The sequence below is a fragment of the Convolutriloba macropyga genome, chromosome 1 (assembly GCF_964194025.1).
Source record: "Convolutriloba macropyga chromosome 1, txConMacr16.3, whole genome shotgun sequence".
Lineage (NCBI taxonomy): Eukaryota > Metazoa > Xenacoelomorpha > Acoela > Convolutidae > Convolutriloba > Convolutriloba macropyga.
Window position 1 is genome coordinate 23,511,407 of NC_134468.1, and position 14,720 is coordinate 23,526,126.

Below are 14,720 nucleotides of genomic sequence, written 5' to 3' on the forward strand. Positions count from 1 at the left end.
TCTTATGAATTTTGTTTTTTAACCGATTGCATCCTATGAGATCCAGTCGACTTTTTGCAGTCGATATATATATATATATATATATATATATATGAGATATGGGTGCATTCAAGTGAAATTTTATCTAGATCTTATGAATTTTGTTTTTAACCGATTGCATCCTATGAGATCCAGTCGACTTTTTGCAGCTTTTGTTTTCAATAGGAGCATGGTTTTTAGTGTGAGGCAATTAGTTGTCGATAAAGATTCATTGGGTGTCTAACGATAGAGTCTAAGTAGGAGCATGGTTTTTAGTGTGAGGCAATTAGTTGTCGATAAAGATTCATTGGGTGTCTAACGATAGAGTCTAAGTTTTAGTAACAACAGACCTGAGTAGCTAAATGGATTCTTAGAAGATAAATGAGAATTATAATACCGGTTTCTGCGCTATCCCAGCGGACCAGAGCGGCATGTTATTATTCCTTTTTTGGCTTTTTTCCGCTACTGCTTTTTTATTACTCCTCACTTTCACCAGAAAATTAAAATAGCTTGGTCGTTCGTCTCGTTCAACCTTGATAAAATACAAGCAAATCTGTTAGTTGGTCGCTCTTTGCAATGTGGAGGTGTTTAGGCCGATTGGATTAAAGAGGGTGCAGTGGTAATCGACTGTGGAATTAACTCAGTTCCTGACTCATCTGCTGTAAAGGGCTACCGACTGGTTGGCGACGTGGACTACGTCCCTTGTGCAGAGAGGGCATCTTTCATCACACCTGTTCCAGGAGGTGTTGGACCCATGACTGTTGTCATGCTCATGCGCAACACCCTCGAAAGTGCCAAGCGCTTCTACAACTTGAGTCACGTCAAGGTGATAGCTTTGGCTTCGTGTCCGAATTCAGTCTGTTATCATAGAGTTTGCTTGATACTCTTTTGAATAAAGTTTCGGTCATTTTTGGACTGGCTAACGTAGTGTGCATATATTTAATGCATGAGCACGGACATGATATTTCAACACATGGTAACATGGTACTTAAAAAGCACTTGATCATTTGGGTTAAATAGCTTGTGCTGGTAGATAGAACGGATCCAAACTTGGTTTTTTTTAGGCAAAAATCTGGAAGGACTCTGCGTTGCCAGTTTCTCCAAAGAGCCCAGTTCCCAGGTAACTTGTTTATCATCTGAAAATTGATCTGAGAAATTGGTTTAGGTTGTTCATATTTTCAAATTGCACTTGATGAATGACGAGTGACTTTTGTGCATTTGATGGACCTAAGCCGTGAAATTTGTGTTCTGAGTTGCATGATTTCATGAAATGTGTGAATTTTTAAAATGTGTTGCCATTCTTTCTGTGATCACTTTGTCTGTTGTGTATCCCCTACTTGTGTTTGTGCCAGCTGTCTTCTGATGAGTGCCTCTGGTGCTGATTGCATAAATAATAACAACAATCCTACACGATCCCTGTCTACTTTCACAGTGACATCCAGATCTCTCGCGCCCAGACCCCCAAGCCCGTGTCTCGCCTGGCCAAGGACATTGGTCTCCTGCCCTCCGAAGTGGACCTCTATGGAAAATTCAAGGCTAAGGTGAAATTTGGTTCTTCTAAATTGCTCTCGAACGAAGCTTGAAGCACTTGTGTGTGTGTGTATTTTATATGCAAATTTTTTTAGTTGGCCTTTTTGTGACTTCTCGAATGACACTTATTACATCCTAAACTTTTTGAGATTAACGTGATTTCAATTGTTCTCTCAGTCACAATTTCATGCTGCTGAACTCAATTGGCGGCAGTGTACTCCTCAAAAACGAATGAAAAGTGTAAGGTCAAAGGAACTCATATGTGTAATAAAATTCCTTAATAAAAAGGCTTCTGTGGATTGAATTTTAACAAGCTTTATTAATTTATCGCTGCGCTGAATGTTTTTTACATAACTTTTTGAGCGGCGCTAATAACTTCTTCAACTTTTATCTGTATCTGTTTCTATCCATATTGTACGGCACGCAGGTCTATTTCGTAGCTATTTCGGCAATTTGTCGGCTATGTTTACAGTTTTAAGAGTAATGCTCTCAAACAAAGTTTTTCGCAGTTTTTGTATCTTTTGTGACCGATTTAAGTTTTTGCCCTCAAAAATGAACGAAAAGCCCACCACTTAATTGAGAGTAATTGGTTCGACGATAATCGTAGGTTATGTTTGCGCCTTTTAGTTGCAGCCATTTGATCCGCTCTAGAAAGCTGACAGCATTGACTTTGCTCAGTGATTTCCAGTAGTCAGCAACCGATTGTTGTGCGCGACATTGTGGCATTCTCTCTTGTATGAGCTTCTAAGCCAATTGAATGACAATTTTTACAACTTATCGCACTCCCGAATTGGTGAATCGGTTGGCTCAATTGCTTGGTGAAGATTAAATTGATAAAACATGCTAAGGTCAAATGGCTACTTAAAGTAAGTCCCGAACTCGTTATGGCTGGAATACTAAAGAATCAGAATTTAAGTTGCCTTAAAAATTTGGAGAATGATTTGGTTGGAATTTGATGTTTATGTCATGGCATTTATTTTGCGAGCTTTATTGTTTTTGTGCAATCTAACTTAATTAAACCGCTTGTATAAAGATGAGAGACTTTACGGATCATAGCCGATTTCAAGCTCCAAAATACTTTGTCATCTGTTTGGAGCTTTCTGTGAAAGTTTTGAAAATAATTTGAGAATTGATCAATAGTTTTTGGGGTAATTAATTGATATTGAATGAAAAGTTTTCTCGTCATTCCATTTAAATAGGTGTGAGTTTTTCTTAGAAATTTGTTCTTAGAATTCTAAATTTTGTTGTCTTTTACCTTCTCATTTGTTCATGATTTGCATTGGTTTTCGATTTTGAATCTTTTATGCTATTTCAGATTTCGCGATGCTTTTATTGAAGATCATTTTAGTACATTTCTTTTGAAATTTTTCAAGCGGTTTAGCAGAGGGCGTAGTGCAATAGCATTTATTGTTCCGACCGCTCTTGAGGGGGAAGGAACTATATACTCAAATGGGTTTTTTTTTGTTCCGTGAATTTTGGCCGATCGATATATTCGTCGTAGAGAGTTGAGACTGGTATCACCAGAAAGCTTGTCCAGCGTAGAATATGGAATTAAAAAGATTTTTTTAATTTTCGTTTTTTACAGGAAGTTATCGAGGTTTGAATTTTGAGAAAATAGAGTGAATTCCGGTGAGAGTTTATTCACATTTTCCGGAATTTTTGAATAAAACTTCGCCAATTTTGCTTAAATTTGTTATTTTTTTTAAAAAAAAGTTGTTGATCTTTATTTGTAAAGAGAAAAAAACATTGTAAGTTACTTTTATTAATTTTTTTGTCGAAAAAAGCTGGCTAAATATTTCAAAATTAAAACTTTTTCATCAAAAACAGCACGAAATAAGTTTTTTTTTAGTCCAGTTTGATTAATATTACAGGAATTACAGACCCAAACACCACTAACACAATCTTTATAGACTCAAAAAGGGGCTTTTTCCTCCAAATTCTGCTGAAAATGATCTGTAATAAAAACTTTGCCGTTTTTTGCTAAATTTATTCGTTGATTATCAAAAACGCAGCATTTATTTTTGATTTTTTAACTAACAAAATATCAATATCTATAACATTCGAATAATTAAGTGTTCCTTACGACCAAATAGCATTAGCAGGGCTAGTTTGGACGAATCTTGAAATGGAATAATCCAAAAATATTTCGGATTGTAAACTGTCGATCTTTTTTATTAAAAAAATTTGATCTTTTCTACATTAATTAAATAACAGAACATTTCAAACTAAAGCTCACTAATGATAGATCCAATTGGCTTCCAAATTAGCTCCACATTTTTGCATATAGTTCATTACTTGAAAACTTCTGGTCCTTTTATGGTCCTTTTAAAATACTTTTAAAAGTATTTTATTTTTTAAGTAAATAATGACTTATTGAAATTTAGCTCCATTTTTCTCTTAATTTGGTCAACTTGTAGCTTATTGCCTGCAATGAGAGAATGCTTTTTCTTTCTATTGAAATCAAATTTAATGTCTATTGCGGTTTTACGCCTTAAGTTATGGTTTTCTGGCTTTGATACTACTAGAATTCACATTCTTTTTTAATTTAAATGTTTTTGCCCATTTTTCACGTTTTCTAGTTTTGTCACATTATCACGTTATTAACAGTTCACATGTAAAATTATTGACTTTCAAAATAAGACAAAATTGATAATCTTAAAATCCTTGAAGATATAGATTATGATTTTAAAGTCTTCGACACTACTTTCTCGAAGAACTTATTTGAATTTTTTTGAAATTTTTTCGTTAATTGTCGGTTTTACTTTGTCTTTTTAGTCGTATGAAATTTCCTATTCATTGAGCTGGTTTCATTGGTATTTAATAGAAGAATTGATTAGCCAATATTCTGATATTGGTAGATAGCTGATGGCTTTCATGACTCTGAAAACAATTGTTTTCCAATCTTAAAAAAAACAACACTTTTAAACTTCGCAATTCTGTTCCTTTTGTCTGTTTGTTATCTAGTCTCGTTAATTACACGCTAAATGTGTCAAATTTGTTGCAAAGGAAGGTTTCAGAAGAGATTGGTGTCACACGACCTAATATTTTGTAAGAATGCATTGACTTAACTGGCTTCGACACGGAAAATAAAGTAAACTAATTTTTGATTTTTGTCATGTTTGGCGTTCTTTTTGCAGACGTAAGACATATTCTGGATAATTGCAATTCTCAAGGGCTTCCTTTGGAAGAATAGACAAAAACTTTTTTTATTTCGTTCTGCAATAAATGGCGTTCATGTCTTTGAAATTTTTTTTTCGAAAAAAATTAGTGTTACTTAATTTCGCATTTTTTTCATTTTTGTCTACTTGCTATTTAGCATCATTTATGAGAGGTCACATAATACAGTATCGGTGCTCGCAAAAAGTGTAATGGAACATATTTTGATGGAATGGCTTTACGGTTTCGAAAGCTTTTTCTGCCAAGTTTTAATTGATTTTTTGTTCCTTGTCTATTTGTTGTTCTTTTTGTAACCGCATAAAAAGTTGAATATCAACAATTCTTAATCCCTTCTATAGAAGCATTGGTAATTGTTCACCTATGGGATATTTTCATTGATTTCTAATGGTTTTCATTACTTTGAAGTTAATTGATTTAAAAAAATTAAGCGAATTTTTCAACTTTACTGTTTTTGTTCTTTATTGTCTAATTGTTACCAAGCCTTTTAATTGACTTCTCCCATATCTTTTCTGGTGAATTACAAGTTATTTTGATTAATATCAGTTTTATCTTACGCTATTTTGACTTTGTTATAAAATTTTGTTTTTTAAACCGGATATGAAGTTTTTGATGTAATGAATTTTTGCTGTTGTTGTTTGATTTTGCTGTTCGCTTTCTTAATTTTTGCACATACTATCAATCTAATGCACCATTTTTACTCCACCACTGAGTTAATTGCTTTCGAGGCTATGTTTTCTTTCGTACACCAATTTTTTTAAACGTACTTGAATTTCTGAGTTTTTCTATGTTCCTCATTTGGTAGACAATCATGCCAAAATTGTGGATGAGCGGGGTCGGAACCTTATGTGCGATTGCACATAACCGAGTCGCCTTGTTGACATCAAGTCTCTCAAGAGTGACAGAAAAACCTTTTTTGCTCTATTACAGATTCACTTTAGTCTTCCTCGGGTTTCTCAAAAAAAATTCATAGTGAAAGTTTACCTATAACTGATGTTTTAATGGCTACGATAAAAAAATTTAATGTTAGCATACTGCAGCCAGAATTGTCAAGTAGGCTTTCGCCGTCAATTTGACACAGAATAAGGTTTCTTTTCATCTATTACTAACTAGATTTCTCCTTCAAATCAGAGAAGGAGGCTGCTGAAGTTTTATGGCCTCCGCTGTTTAAAAAATTAAGAATTTTCAATCGAACCGTTACTTAAGGCAACTTTTCTATTTTTGATAGCGTTTCAACGTCTGCTCATCAATATTAAGTACGTACGTATTCTTGTTGTCCCTCTCGTAAAATTGCAAAGTTTCAGCAAACAGAGGAATGAATTCGTTGGTGAGCCACTACTCGAAGATGTATTCCTAATCGGCTGCGATGTTCATTTTATATTTTAATCGCTCTCGAGTTTGAAGCAATTACTGTAAACGTGTATATCTTTTTACGCAACATTTTTGCATGACCGCGTTTGCGTTTTGTTTGAGAACATTTTCACACTTGTATTCTTCATTTATGATTTCTGTTGCTCTCACTTCGAAGTTAAGTTTGCTGCTAAAATAAAAGAGATTGTAAGATAAGAAATCACAAGGGCCTAGCAGACGAGTAGCTAATGATTGTCGAGAAGTCCGTGTTTGAGGTTCGAATCGCTCACCGGTGGGATTTTTTTTGCACCCATAAAGAAAACCTCATCTGGGCTGCGGTCCATAATTAAATTGCCCCGATTGAGAGAAGTTTGTCCGAAGTTACTCGGTTTATGTTTTCAATCGCTCCTCAGCAAAAACGTGTGCTTGTAAATTTGCTTTTGTTTCAGTTTAATAACCTGGAAAAGTAGGAACAAGGAACACTTTGCGCCCAGTGTACTGGCAGCATATTTCGCGTGTAGGAGATATTGTCTAAGCACAGTTGTTTTATAGATTTCCTTGTCAGTTGAACAACGGCTGGCTTCGTGCACGAACGGGAGTTACGTTGTGGTCACGGGCATCACCCCTACTCCCCTGGGTGAGGGCAAGAGCACCACTGCGGTCGGTCTGGCACAGGCTCTCTGTGCTCATCTAGGCCGTAACACCTTTGCATGCCTTCGCCAACCTAGCCAGGTTCGTATGTCTTTTGGCACAGATGTCGTCTTCGGTGCTGTAATAGCTTTGACCATACTTAACTATAACCTGAAATAACTTTTGTTCAAATGTATGGTATTCGCTTAAAAATGAACAGTTAAAATTATTAGCCTGTCGAATGTCTCAGATGTACAAACTCCTACATACAGGACGGCTCACAAGACTAGGTTTTGTGGCTCCCTATTTTTGAAAACCTTTGATGCTCCCAATTATTTTGCATAATTGTGCTCACTGGATTAAGTTAGAAAGAGATAATTTTGTAATGTAAAACTGCAGGATGGTTTGTTAATCTGTTTAGGGCGTGACATTTGGCATCAAAGGAGGTGCAGCTGGAGGGGGATACTCTCAGGTCATCCCTATGGAAGAGTTCAATCTCCACTTGACTGGAGACATTCACGCCATCACTGCTGCCAACAACCTGCTGGCAGCAGCCATAGATGCCCGCATGCTACATGAAAGAAATCAAACTGACGAATCACTTTATGCTCGTCTGGTGCCTGAGATCAAAGGTCATCGGGAGTTTGCTAAATGCCAGCTAAGACGCTTACAGGTAATACATTTTTAATATCAGATCTATTCTGCCCCAACCACCCCCTGTTTTTTATGCCCCAAAATTACAAATAGTGTGTTAAATTGCGTAAAAGTTTTATGCCCACTGAACAGAATAGATCTATAATATCATCAGTTTGCATGTGAGCTTAGGGAATATTACCTGTGGTAATTTCTATATTTTTGGAAATTGCCTCGTCCCGAAACCGTCCTGATCTCCCACCACACCCGGACCATTTCCACTTTCTGATTTTCTTGCAATCTATAGTAACACATGGCTAGTTAGGATGTAAAATTTCAACGCCCCCAAACTGGGAGTGGTTTATATTTTAAAGAAACATTGTCATTTGTTTCAGAGGCTTGGAATAACGAAAACTGATCCGGCAGATTTAAACCCTGAGGAGATTCGCAATTTTTGTCGATTAGATATTGACCCAAAGACAATCACGTGGCAGAGAGGTGAGACAGAGGACTCTTGTGAATCAATTACTTGTTCAGTTGTTCTCTGATTACTTTATTTGTACTTTCAGTTGTTGACACTAATGACAGACATCTGCGCAAGATCACAATTGGGCTGGGAGATGCCGAGAACGGACATTCTAGAACGGTAAAAAAGATTGTACTACAATAAATTGTAATTATTAGCGGCCATACAGGAACTGCAATATTAGACATTGATGGCGTGTCAAATGTATTTGATGTATCCGATTTCTAGGCGCAGTATGACATAGCAGTTGCAAGTGAACTGATGGCCATTCTGGCTCTCTCATCCGACTTAAATGACATGAAGGATCGGATCAGTCGGATTGTGATTGGTCAGAATCAAGGCAAGCCTGTTACTGCGGACGATTTGGGTGTTGTGGATGCTTTGACGGTGCTGCTGAAAGATACTCTACAGCCCACTCTTATGCAGACAGTTGAGGTGCAACTTTTTACTATTAGTTGAGATCAAAGTTATTACTTAAGACAATATAGCCACAAATCAAAAATCATGCATTGTGTTGAGCAACGATGACAAACATTGTCAATTTGTTGCCATTAGTCAGATCAATAGTTATTTATGCGATTGGAAATAGAATCATGGATTCATTGTTTAGGGCTCTCCTGTGTTTGTTCATGCTGGACCATTCGCAAATATTGCCCATGGAAACTCATCAGTTGTAGCTGATAGAATCGCTCTGAAACTGGTGGGAGAGGAGGGATTTTGCGGTAAGAAATGACGTATTTCAAAAGTGTTTTCAGTCATGTATCAAAACGCTATTACGGGCGCTTGATCTGCTTCTGCTCTGTATATGTCGAGCATAATGTATCATAGATTTGTTAGTTCAAATCCCGTTAAGTTTGTTGATTGATTGTGGGTAATTATCCAAATTCACCTTTGTAGTGACGGAGGCTGGCTTTGGAGCTGACATTGGGATGGAGAAGTTCTTCAACATCAAGTGTCGAACTTCGGGTCTGATTCCCAACGTAGTTGTAATAGTAGCATCTATCAGAGCCCTCAAGATGCACGGAGGAGCACCCAAGGTCACGCCTGGTCAGCAGCTTCCGTGCCAGTATTACGAACAGGTAATAGCAGTAAAAATAATTATTAGTAGCCGCACAGCGATAGCTGTGGGTATTATTGGGCGTCTCTTGGATTTTAACAATAAAAAGAATTTGAATTGTATTGGGGCGCTATCTTTTCAATAGCCGCACAGCGATAGCTGGGGCTATTATTGGCCTTCTCTTGGTTTTTTACGACTCGAAGAGGAGTATTGGTTTTCTCTCGGTCTTTTTACGACTCGAAGAGGAGTATTGGTTTTCTGAAGTTTTTTTTACCGGAAGTACTATTCGTTCAGAAGCTGTTTTGACCTAAAAGCGAAAGTGAGAGAAATTGCCGTGTGAAGTATTTTTTTCTGAGCGAGAGAAGTTTTTTGATCATGCGCTGCGTGACTTTTTGACTTTGAAAAGTAGTTTTTGACTGAATGGCACATATAGATAACCGTTATTAGCCGTTTTTTCGTCTAAGTGAACGAATTTTTTGCTTGTAATTTGGTTTTTTGTAGAAATGATTTTTATTCGATGCTATATTGAAATGTAAACCTTGGAAATTAATAGCACAGTGTTTTGCAGAGCCTGAAAACGCGTTTCAAGTTCAAAATTGACATAAATCGGCATAAATTAGCATGATTTTTTAATTAATTTTTGGCTTTTTTTCCTATTATTTTCTTCATTTTTAGATCTTTTAGCCGTCCTTTTGTCAAAAATCAGTCAATATGACAACTTCCCGTTGACAATTCGTATACTCAATGCCTCTTTTTACCTCGATATAATTTTGTTTTTAATAGCCGCACAGCGATAGCTGGGGCTATTATTGGCCTTCTCTTGGTTTTATTTCGTCGTGATGATTTTTGTTACGACCATATGACGTCACAGCCACTTTTTGTTCATTCACTCATGCAATTTCAACTGAATTGCATGTGTGACGTCATTTTTTGCTCTTAGTGGAGCGAGTTTTTTGTTCATGCGCGTGATTAAATTTTTGGTCACACTTGACTTACCTCACTCTCAAAAATGACTTCCTCAATTTGAAATTGACTTTTATTTACTTTAATTCAAAGCGATAAGGTCAAATGGGTGTGTGTCACTCTAAATGAAGGTTATTTGAGATCAGCTAATAGAGGCAGCAATAACTTATACAGATTTTAAATCAAACTATAACAGATAAGCCTTCAATGAAAAGACGAATTTTTTTGGTGTCTTTTTTGACTGTTTTTTTTAGACTGCCGATCTACGAATCTATTGAGGCTATTTTCTGGCAATCCGCCAGCTATGTTATAAAATTGTACGCATGCTAATCCGATTTTGGTAGCGTTTTTCCTATTTTTCTCAGTTTTCTTGTCTGTATTTTGGTTTTTAATTACTAGAAATAATCTTTTTGTGCAACATGAGGGGCTTTAATTTTGTTTCAATAAAAACATCAATAATTTTTTAGCGTTAAATGTTTGAAAAACAGTGAAATTTTTTTTATAAATGCAGTCCTAAAAATTTTTTGACCTTTGCAAAATGTTTCAATGTTTTGTAAGTTTGATTTCTGCTTTTTCTTTTTTTGATCTGTTCAGCAGAATAGATTTTTGTCTCGGATGAATCGTTGTCGTTTCTATGTCTCGAATGCTGAAAAATGAAATGGTGTTAGTTTTTTTTTGTTTTTTTAAATTTGATTTTTAAACTTTCAAAACTTTCAAACTTTGATTTGAACTTTCAAAAATCAAGAATTAGTCTTTGTTACGGTGTTCCTTACATTGTGTCCACATTGTTCACATTCTAGCTTGTATCATTCTAGCTCTGTCCTGGCACCTACATTTATACTGGTTATAGTATTTTTTCAGTTATTAACAAATTGAATGATTTCGGCTTGTTCTTAGATTTTCGTCATTTCTTTGGGTTGCAATTGATTTCATTCAACATAAGGCAGTACTAAGATTTTACTAGAAAGCATTTTCCACAATTTCTACTTATTATTTTTATTGTATTTTTTCCGACCTTGGTATTGTTCTTAAACATTTTTGTGCCTTTAAATTTTACTCTGTTGCTTTTCTATGATTATTTTAATTTTTGAAATAGTGTGAAATCATATTGTCTAGCATGTATATACAAGAAGAAAAAAGTATATGTTGTTTTTGTCTTAATTGCAGTGATGAGAAATCTAACTGTAGTAATTTTCTGATTCTTAGCTTTGAGCATTATTTTTTGGAAAATTTAATTTAGTTTCTAAGTTATTATTATCTGCCGTTTGCTTTAGCGATATTTTTGAGATTAGAATCATGAATTATTTGAGGGCAATTGATAGCCCTGTCAGCTTTTTGAGGCTATCAGTGTTTTGACTATCCTAATTATTTTGCACTTATCCTTACCAAACGTTTTCAATAATAAATATTTTTGCGGCATTTTGTTTCACTTGGGGACAGTGGTTTCCATTTCGCCAATTTTTAGATCAGACCGGGGGGGGGGGGGTAATGAGTTTATGGTTTATTAAAAAAGTAATGGTTTCAGCTGCAATTAGGGTTTTTGTCAAGTTTTTACGCTTCGAGTCGCTTCCGGAATTCTTCCGGCTATGTTTTTTTACAGGAAGTAGATTTTTTCACGCGGCATTTTGACCTAAAAGCGAAAGTGAGAAAAGCTGCCTTGATGAACAAATTTTCGCTAAGCGAGAGAAGTTTTTTGATCATGCGCTGCGTTTAGTGAATGACTTTTTGACTTTGAAAAGTAGTTTTTGACTGAATGGCACATATAGATAACCGTTTTTAGCCGTTTTTTTTGTCTGTCTAAGTTGTCCAATTTTTTTGCTTTTAATTTAGTTTCTTGTAGAAATAAATTCTATTCGATACTATATTGAAATGACAACCTTGGAAATTGATGCCACAGTGTTTTGCAGAGCCTGAAAATGCGTTTCAATTGAAAAATTGGTGCAGGCTTCTTGATTTTTTAGTTAATTTTTGGCTTTTTTCTTGTGATTTCTTCTTTTTTGGATCTTTTAACCGTCTTTTTGTCAAAAATCAGTTAATATGACAACTTCTCTTTGATAATTCATATACTCAAGGCCTCTTTCTACCTCGATGTAATTTTGTTTTATAAAATTGTACATATACTAATCCGGTTTTGATATTTTTCCGATTTTCATCAGTTTTTTTAATTGTATTTTGGTTGTAATTGCTGGAAATAGTCTTTTTGTGCAACATGAGGGATTTTACTTTCGTTTCAATAAAAATTCAATCATTGTTTGGCGTTAAGTGTTTGAAAAACATTAAAAACTTCTTAATAAATACAGTCTTAAATGTTTTTTGACCAATTTTTTTGCAAAATGTTTCAATGTTTCGTATTTATGAATTCTGCTCTTTGTTATCCTTTCTGTGTCTTGAATGCTGAAAAATGAAATGTATTCGTTTTTCTTGAATTTTTTAAATTGATTTTTAACTTTCAAAAATCGAGAATGTCTTTTTGTTAAGGTGTTGCTTACTTTGTACCTATATTCTTCACATTCTGGTTAGTATCATTCTAGCTTTGGCACCTACATTTATTTTTGGTATATTGATTTTTTTTTCAGTTGTTAAAAATGAATGATTTCAGCTTTTTCCTAGATTTTTGTCATTTCTTTGGTTTGCAATTGATTTCATTCAACATAAGGCAGGACTGAAAGTTTGATAGCCCGACTTTTCCAAATTATTCACGTATGGCTATTTACTGCAACTTTCTTCCGGTCTTGTTATTAATTTAAACGATTTTTTGCCTTTGATTATTCTTCTGCTGCTTATGTCTTTTCTATGATCAATTTAATTTTTGAATTAGTATGAAATCATGTTGTCTAGCATATGTACAACAAGAGTGTGTTGTTTTTTGTCTTGATTGCAGTGATTAGAAATGTCATTATAGATGTTATAGGTGTCATTATCATTGTTTTCTGATTCTTAAATTTGAGCTTTCTTTTTTGAAAAGATTTAACTTAGTTTTTAAGATTATTATCTGCCGTTTGCTTTCGCAACTTTTTTCAGATTAGAATCATGAATTATTTGAGGCCAATTGATAGCCTTGTCAGCTTTCACAGACTATCAGTTTTCTGACCACCTTAATTCCGATTTTTTAACGTTACCAAACGTTTTCAATAATATAAAATTTTGCTGCATTTTAATTCTCTTGTTTAGTGGTTTAAGTTTCACCAGTTTTTAGAGCAGACCTGGAGAGCTGGTGAACTAGTGGTTTTAAACAAAAGATAGTGGCTTCCGTGGCAGTTACGGTTTTGTTAGTGAAGTTTTGACGCTTGGAGTGGCTTCTGGGTTTCTTCCGGCTATGTTTTTTTTCATCGTCATGATTTTTGTTACGACCATATGACGTCACAGCCACTTTTTTTCATTCGTTCTTGCAATTTCAACTGAATTGCATGTGTGACATCATTTTTCGCTCTTAGTGGAGCGAGTTTTTTTGTTCATGTACGTGATTAAATTTTTGGTCACACGTGACTTACCTCACTCAAAATGACTTCCTGACTTTGAAATTGACTTCTTTAATTTAAATCAAAGAGATATGGTCAAGTGAATCTGTGTCATTCTAAATGAAGGAAATTTAAGAGGAGTTAATAGAGACTGCAAAAACTAATACAGATTCTTAATCAAAATATAACATGTCAGCCTCCAATGAAAAGACGATTATTTTTGATGTCTTTTTTACTGTTTTTTGAGACTGTAGATCTACGAAGCTACTGCGGCTATTTTCTGGCAATTTGTCAGCTATGTTATCACTTTTTATGATTACACATGCAATGAACTTAGGTTTTTAATCGCTCTCAAACGAAGTTTAGCAATTATATTAGTCCTGTCGGTCTATTTTTTATTCGATTTTTCGCTTTACCGATTTCTCGTCTAAAGCTTTTGACTTTTCGTCCTTAAAAACGGGATAAACAGGTAGCGCACAGCAGGCATTAAGTGCCCTTAAAGTCTTTCAACTCTATTTCAGATCAGTTTGTATTTGAGACTTATACTTAAGGTGTGAAGGGAGGTTCTTAGAGGTTGAAGACACCCCTACTGTTGCCCCCCCACTGTTGCCCCCCCCACTATTGCCCCCACCTCTCAATGCACTGTTGCCCCTCCTAACACTGCTGCCGCCCAGAACTCCACATCAGCCCCCGGTAAACCCCCTCCCCGTGGCTATGTTCGAACAACCAATTGCTAAAAACACCCAATTTTTTAATAATTTTCAAAAATTTTTTCAAGCTTTTTGAAACTTTTTATCATTTTTTGAGTTCTTTCAGCCCTAGGTGTCAAGGAACCTCCTCTAATGTCCGACAATACTGCATAGTTTCTAAATGTAATGGAATTTTTTTCAAGGTTTCAACGCCACGAATTTTAGCGTTTTTATTTTACAAAACTTGTAATTAAATATTGTCATTTGTTTTTTTTTTATAATTATTGTCATTATCTAGTTCTTTCAGCCTAACAGAAAATCTCCGTTAGGATTGGTTAATAAGGTACTGGAAAATGTTTTCTGGCCATGGATTAGTTTTCAACTTTTCTATCACAAATTTTAGCAGTTTTTTTTATGCAACTTGATATTTTTTAAAATTTTTTTTGAAGTTTTTGAAATTGTTTCACTTTTTAGGTTTCTCCAGCCTGAAGAGCCACAAAACTCTCCTCTAGAGTTTAATTATAGGCTACTGCATAGCGTTTAGATGTTTTTTGTTTCATGTTTTCAATGTCAGAAATTTTTTTAAAATGTTTGCGTTTTTTTCAAGTTTTTTGAATCTTTATAAATTTTTTTTCATGTTTCCGACACCTGGGTCCTAGATACCTCCTCCAAGGTTTGATGATGAGCTGTCG

The 14,720-nt window shown here is 35.1% G+C and overlaps 2 protein-coding genes across 2 annotated transcripts in view; one reads left to right on the forward strand and one right to left on the reverse strand.

Moving 5' to 3' along the window:
* The window catches only part of LOC142347436 (COP9 signalosome complex subunit 6-like), a 527,653-nt gene that overhangs the window by 226,862 nt on the left and 286,071 nt on the right, over positions 1-14,720 (reverse strand). The window lies entirely within an intron of this gene.
* Positions 638-14,720, forward strand: part of LOC142336736 (C-1-tetrahydrofolate synthase, cytoplasmic-like) — a 42,854-nt gene continuing 28,771 nt past the window's right edge. The window contains exons 1-10 of the mRNA XM_075385649.1: positions 638-844; positions 1,083-1,138; positions 1,451-1,559; positions 6,625-6,804; positions 7,124-7,375; positions 7,731-7,833; positions 7,905-7,981; positions 8,090-8,296; positions 8,472-8,583; positions 8,759-8,940. Of these exons, the coding sequence (XP_075241764.1) occupies positions 773-844; positions 1,083-1,138; positions 1,451-1,559; positions 6,625-6,804; positions 7,124-7,375; positions 7,731-7,833; positions 7,905-7,981; positions 8,090-8,296; positions 8,472-8,583; positions 8,759-8,940 (1,350 nt within the window). The 5' untranslated portion in view covers positions 638-772. The remainder of the gene's footprint in view (positions 845-1,082; positions 1,139-1,450; positions 1,560-6,624; positions 6,805-7,123; positions 7,376-7,730; positions 7,834-7,904; positions 7,982-8,089; positions 8,297-8,471; positions 8,584-8,758; positions 8,941-14,720) is intronic.